Source organism: Macadamia integrifolia, chromosome 12 (assembly GCF_013358625.1).
Source record: "Macadamia integrifolia cultivar HAES 741 chromosome 12, SCU_Mint_v3, whole genome shotgun sequence".
NCBI classification, from domain to species: domain Eukaryota; kingdom Viridiplantae; phylum Streptophyta; class Magnoliopsida; order Proteales; family Proteaceae; genus Macadamia; species Macadamia integrifolia.
The window spans coordinates 21371744-21378699 of record NC_056568.1 but is presented as its reverse complement, the minus strand read 5'-3'; the positions used below and the strand labels follow the sequence as shown (position 1 = coordinate 21378699).

The window sequence follows — 6956 nt, the reverse complement described above, 5'->3', positions numbered from 1 at the left end:
TATGGCATTATTGTGCTCTATCCCAACTTTGAGTGGGAACAGATGTTTTAGATTGAAAAAAAAAAAAAAAAAAAATTCTATCCCATGCTTCGTTGCATATTCTATTTTCGAAGCTTCCATATCAAATCTGTCCATTAGGTATAAAAAATATCAAGTTTATGTATGATCTCATATGAACGGTTCAGATTGATAACATGTCTTCGTATGATTGTAACCGGAAAACACTGTATCATCGGTCAGCCTTCGTCTCAACGTTTTCTACTTTTTCTAGCTGTTTCCTATAGACCTGTGAAGGCTATGAGTCGATCTCATTCTCTTCGTCTTCAACCCTTCGTTCCCTAAACCCTTTCTTCTGAAGGAGTCTCAGATCTTCTTCTGAAACCCTAAGAAAAACCTAAAAACCTTTCTTCCCCTTTGGTAAGAAGAAGGTAGCAATCATGGTGTCGCAGGAGTATCTGGAAAAAATGCAGGCTCGCCAGAATTACAGGAATCTCTGGCACACCGATCTCATGAGAACAATTCAAGCTGATACTCCTTGTAAGTAGTATTTACATATTTTCCAATATTTTCTATTTTCTTCTTCTTCTCTATTGAAAATTTTTTGGTTTGGATTTCCTTTTACCTTTTGAATGCCTTTCTGAATAGATATCTGACCGAATTTTCTTGTGCTTTTTTATTTGCAGATTGCTGCTTTGCGTTATGGTGGTATGCGTTCTGATCTGTTATATATATCGTTCCTTTTATGTGAAATTTAGCTCTGTTTCTCCTTCCATTTGTCGTCTATTAGCTTAGTATGTGATTTTGTGTAAGAATACTTTCTCTTATCTTTGGTTTTTTCAAGTTCTGTTAAAAATATAGGGTTCGTTGATTTGGTGATTTGGGGTTTGGCTCTGTGAATTTCAACTTTTAGAGGATTGTCGGATCCGTTATGGTCCATATTTTCTGTAACATGGAATTGATTACTAAATGTGATGAAGGGACTGAGATTTCCTTCTTCCTGGTTTTCCTAGATCTATGTGGATGCTGTCTTATAGCTTATGGTCTGGGTATCCTCGAAGTATTATTCAGATTTGCTTATTCCTTAGGAAATTCGTACAACCGGTTTTTCGTAATAGTCCTTTTGTCTTGCTGTGTTGACTAACAATGCTCTGCTAGTAGCTTCCTTTGAACACTTAATCCATGGGCCAAACACGCCCACCACATTATAGGAGTTATAGCATTTGCTTGTGCATGTTTGCTTACTCTAAAGAAGGTGTTGTATGTGCTTCTTCTTTTCGTTGTGGTTTGTGATATGTGCATTTTCATGCTTAGACTGAAGGTGTTGTAGCATTTGCATGTCCATAACAGCTTCAACTTGTTCTCAAGGAAAGTTGATTTCTCTCGTTTGGATTGCAATGGCTTTCAGAGTTCTTGATTAAAATAACATAAAAAATCAATAGGATGCAAATTTGTTCGAGACAACATTCAAGGTCTCTGTTTTGCCCATGGTTTTGTCCAGGACAAAATCCAAGATGTGGCGAAACTATGTATTTTTGGATAGAACAACTCGGGGATGAGTTTTGGTGGCCATATGGCCTATTTAGCCCTTCAAACCTGTCATCTAGCCAATTCTAGGCCTTCTAAACATAGTTGAAATATTAGATTTAAAAAAAATCAAAACTAGAATAGTAATTTGTCTTCGTACCCTACGTTTGTAGTCTATGGCGTAGGTGAGTTCTACCTTTGGTTATTCCACACAATATCTAGTACTTTTAGAACACATCATCCAAGTATAAGTGCAAACCAACTTAAATAACCATAATGAATTAAATTACGTAAAAAATAGTTTTTAATACATGGATGACTTACATACACATAGTCACGTATATCATATATACACATAGACAATGGTAGTAACGCACCAAAAGTGTTTTTCTTCACAGCAGGGTGAGACAGGCAAGATCTAGCGAGAAAGGCGAGAAATCTTGTCGAAATGGGGGTTAAAACATCATGTGACTTGTTATGGTTTGACCGAGTCAACTCAAAACTGAGAAATGAACCGTGATGTTATCGTTTTCCAATATCTCCAATGGTCTCGACTCACCAAAGCCAAAAAACCAGGTTTTAGCGAGATCTCGCCAATATGTTATGACAGCAATTTTTGTTGTTATCTTTTTCTTATTAAGTACAAGTGTTTCAAAGGATGTAAGGACTGACCATTAAAATTCTTTGTATGTACTTAATGTGGAAAATCAATTGAAGGCATCTATTGCTATGGAATACAATTTACATTTCAATACACCTTATTTGAACTTTCAATCTCAAAGTGTTAAGGTTCAAAACTCTGAAATTCCAAATAATACAACAACAAAAAACAACTCAGCCTTATCCCAACTTAATGGGGTATGCTACAGGATCCGAGCAAGGACAAAATAGGAAAATTAGAAGTGAGAGGAAAGTAACACAGTAACAGAAATTAAGGAGAAACACAGCTAAATGGGTTCTGGTACATGGATCCTTGTCCTCCAATTGGCTCTATTCAAGGTCGTACTTGGGACAAGGCCATTGATTAAGGTTGGAGAAAAAATTTATAAATACTGCACGGAAAAACTATGCAACTATTTCCTCAATATTACTCCTATCTCATTTTCGGCCTGCCCTAGCTCTTTTAGTTCCTTTAGATCACTCCTCCTTACTGGTGCATTCCAAGCCTTCAGCGAACATGACCATACCACCTCAAATGACCTTTTTTGATCTTATCATGGCTCAGGGTAACTCCCAAATCAGCTCTAATATGATCATTCTTTACTTTGTCCTTCCTAGTTTTACTGCACATCCATCTCATCTTCTCAAATAATACTAATACTAATATTCTAACCAAATTGCATTTTCTGTAATAAATGAGTATGCACGCATTCTCATTCTTCTAAATAGGCAGGAATAGATTGAACTAATTTCCTAGCAATGGTTATGTAAGAGAAATCCTGCTCTTAACCCATTTCCCAGGCGTTGTTGGAGCAGTAATTGAGTAATTCTAATTAACATTCTAAAATCAATGCATCCAAACCCCCACTCCCCCTCTCTTTTCTGATAGAGACACTTGGCTTCAGGAACAAGGGATGGGTTGCAGATGCCGTGCATCATGATGCATGTACAATAATGCATGTTCATGTTTTCATCTGAATTTTTTATTTTATTTTATTTTATTTTATTTTTAATTTTAAATCCTTTCTGTAGAAAATCTGACCTTGAGTCTTGAAATTAGAAAGTAATGCATTGTTTTAAACTTTGAATGTCTGGACTGCACTTTTCTCTCCCATTTTGGAGGAACTGACCTTCTTGTTGGAGTGTGGCCAACTCTCTATCCTTCTTTTTACATCATCTGTAACTTCCCAACCTTAATGTTGTGCCTTCACAGTTAATGCATTGAGAAATTGCTTGTTGGCATTCTTTGGAGAACTTGTCCCGAGAATAAGGATGCTTCTTTAATCCCTTTCTTGATAGATTATTGTGTTGTCTGTTGACTTTTGAAATGACTGGGATTTTGTGTATTTCAAAGTTTTCTGAATAGAGAGATATGAACTGGGTCTTGCTTTTTCATTGGATTATTTAACAATATGTTCTATTTTAGAAGTGAAATTAACTTTGCCGATAAATTTTTCAGGTTGAGCTTGTCAGGTAATTAAGTTGTGTTAAATCTTGGCTTCTTTGCTTTGTTCTCTCTCTCTCTTAATTGACAGTGAGAAGTCATATTTAATTTATGAAAGAGTAATGTTCTCATTAAGGGGGTTTTTTATTACATGCCACCCATCAGCTGCTTTTCTGTTCTCATCGTTGGGACAGCAGACCCTTCATGATTGATTTAAGAGTTTAAGCAGTGAATCTCTTTGATTTTTTTCCCATTCTACTTGTCATTAAAATATGAAGGATTTGAGCAGCATGTTAACTAAGTTGAATGCTTGAAGTCTCTTAAAGCTATATATTGCTCATGAATTACCCACCTAAAATTTGATCAGGATGTTTGAAGTGGTTTCCAATATGAGAGTTGACTTTGTCAAGAGTTTGCTCTTCAGTTGGGGAAGGTTTTAGGTACAGCAAGGTTGGCTAGCCTTCTTGCACTTTTTGCTACTCATGTCCTTGTTTTTGTTACTTAGAAGTTTGATATTTATAGATTTCCTTTGGTAATGGTGGGAAATATCCTCTTAATAAGTATCATTTGATTGTACTCTGTTTGTTTTTCCTAATCTTTATTTTATGCCAAAAATACTACTGTGATTTTTTTAAGATCAACAACATCGATGGACATTGCCCTTCTAGGGTGGAGAACTGATACTGAAATGCATGGGAGAGGAGTGATCAAGTGGAATATTGGGTTTGCAAATGGTTGGGAAAGCAAACCTAGTTGCTTTGTTTACAGCGAAGAAGTGTCAAAGGGGTTTTGGAAAACTAGTGGAGAATCTTGATTGTGGTATTGTCCTGAATGCAGTTATGTTCTGTAGCTTGCCAAGCTTCTACTAGATATCTTTAATCATACTTCTTTTTGAGGTTCTAGCTCTTAATTTTTCCATTTATTACACATTTACTACAATCCTGGATTCTGCCTTTTTTCCATTGAAAATATCAATCCTATACACTTTTTGATTTATTTATGTTAAAAATAAGTGGAGTAACAAATGGAAATGTATGTCTCAATTGAATCGTTTTATTATATAAATCTTCATTTGAATTTTTAGTTAAGATATATATATATATATATATATATTTTTTTTTCATTTTGTGTTTTTTGTTGTTTCACTGTAGTGGACCATGTGCATCATACTTGCTCCGAAAACGAGCTCTTTACAATGATATGTCAAGGTAATCAATGTCTTAAGCCTCTTCTTTAAAGTTTAATTTCATAAGAACTGAAGTGATCTCATTGCATGGAACCTGCAAACTTGTTTTCCGTAGATACATTTGCTGTGCTGGTTATGTGCCATGTAGCGGTAAGTGTGGAGAAAGCAAGTGCCCTGAATTTTGTCTCTGCACTGAGGTACAACATTTAATTGATTTCATCCCTAGTTTTTATTTTCTATGTTTTGTATCCACCTTTTTCTTTTTCCCAACTACTTGTTGGGATGTACATGTGGTAATAGTTTTTTCTTCTCATTCTGATATCTCTGCACATCCTCTCCTTTCTGTTCAGGTCTTCTGCTGCTTTGGAAATTCGGTTGCATCAACACGTTTCCTTTTGCAAGATGAGTTCAACATACAAACAACACAATGCGACAACTGCATTATTGTACTCTCTCTCTCTCTCTCTCTTGCGTGCTTGCTCTTTGCTTGGACATATTTTAGCGTCTGCTGAACTCATTACTCTTTGTTACCATAGGGTTTCATGTTTTGTCTCTCACAACTCGCATGCATATTCTCCATCATTGCGATGATTGTTGGAAGTAGTGAACTCCAAGAAGCTTCTCAGATATTGAACTGTTTGTCCGATTTTGTTTATTGCACGTAAGTCCATTTTTCCAGTTTCTTTACCTTGCCACCTCAGTGCTGATGTTAACAGGATTTCTTATTCATTGGCATTGTTTCTCCAGGGTTTGTGCATGTATGCAGGTATGTGCAGAATCAATCCAATTATCTAGTACCCACTCATTCATCTTAGTTTTTCTCCTTTTTAATTGACCTTACTGATGTCATTGCCGAGTATTGCAGACACAGCATAAGGTTGAAATGGATAAAAGAGATGGTAAGTTTGGACCACAACCAGTGATGGCTGTGCCTCCGTTTCAGCAGATGTCGCGTATAGATCAGCCAGTACCTCCTCCAGTCGGATATCCACCTCAGCCAGTGTATGGGCAGCAGCCCTATGGGTATCCTCCACCTCCACAGGGGCAAGGTTACCCTCCTGCTGGTTATCCACCTCAAGGTTATCAACCCCAAGGTTATCCCAAGTGATCTCAGATTATGATGCCAAATGGGAATATGCAGATGTAAAATCATTTGTGTAGCTATGAATGGGCTTCTATATAGTTTACTTTGAGATCTCTAGGATGAGTTTATTTGTGTATTTTTATAGGAGGAATGGGTTTTATAGGTACAGATGATTGATAAAAGTGCCAGTTTATGTAGATAAACATATTTTAGTCGTCGGAGCATTTTATTTTTTTACTTTGAAATTGTGGTGACAATCTTTCTTGATAATATTGGCTTGCAACAATAAATTTTTCGGATTTTGTCATTAGCATATGGTTCGATCTGTAAGTTCTTTTATTCTTCTCCCTCCCCCCCTCCAAACCCCTTTGAAATGCATATATGGTTTGCTTTATTGTTTTGAAGGATTGTAAGGCTGGGTGACCGAATCTGAGTCGGACTGTTCAGACTTCAGACCAGACCGGGTTTTGAAAGCCAGAATTTACCTCCAAAACGGGTTTGGAAGCCTCGGAACCAGCAGTACAAAGGCCGATTCGAAGAAGACTTAAATCAGGATCGAGCTGTGTGGGTTTTTGATCTGATTCTGTTTTTTTAAATAGATACCAGACTAATAAATCAGATCTCTCTGACTGTTTGGTCCTTTTTCTGGTTTCTGATATTTGGATTCTTCTCTTACACCTTTTAATGAAATGCTCTTATCATATTATTCTATTTTTTGGACACTAAATTCTTAAAAGGCAAAAATTCCCCTATTTACTCAAACTTCCCAATCAAAAGTTTCACCTTTGTTTCCCCAGAAAAGTGCTCTCTTACTTCTCCTTCTACGATGCCCATGATGTAAGTGTAAGATAACGAATATATAAAGATTGGGGTCTCTGTGTTCAATAAGTATCTGAGTGAGGATCATTTTATATTGAGCTTGAATAGCCTGAAGGTGCAATGTCTCTACTAGAAGTTGATTTGCAAAATTTGGAAAAATGGGTTTGTAGCCATGGAATTACAGAGCGCAAGGAGAGCGTGGCCCCAACTTTTTTTTAATGGAAAAAGGAAAAAAAAAT

At 36.4% G+C, this 6956-nt stretch overlaps 1 protein-coding gene across 1 annotated transcript; it reads left to right on the top strand.

The window, feature by feature from the left end:
* The first annotated feature begins 277 nt into the window (after positions 1-277).
* On the top strand, positions 278-6208 carry LOC122057540. The gene is made up of 8 exons (XM_042619670.1): positions 278-537; positions 684-705; positions 4780-4836; positions 4930-5011; positions 5165-5260; positions 5351-5475; positions 5562-5580; positions 5680-6208. The coding sequence occupies exons 1-8, from the start codon at positions 438-440 to the stop codon at positions 5920-5922; spliced, it is 744 nt and encodes a 247-aa protein (XP_042475604.1). The 5' UTR covers positions 278-437; the 3' UTR covers positions 5923-6208.
* The last annotated feature ends 748 nt before the right edge of the window (positions 6209-6956 follow it).

What these genes read in the sequence shown, in the direction of transcription:
- LOC122057540 (XM_042619670.1), top strand. Translation starts at nt 438, where the DNA reads ATGGTGTCGCAGGAGTATCTGGAAAAAATGCAGGCTCGCCAGAATTAC. An exon ending in AATTCAAGCTGATACTCCTT is followed by an intron (nt 538 to 683) that starts GTAAGTAGTATT and finishes TTTTATTTGCAG; the next exon opens with ATTGCTGCTTTGCGTTATGG. An exon ending in TGCTGCTTTGCGTTATGGTG is followed by an intron (nt 706 to 4,779) that starts GTATGCGTTCTG and finishes GTTTCACTGTAG; the next exon opens with TGGACCATGTGCATCATACT.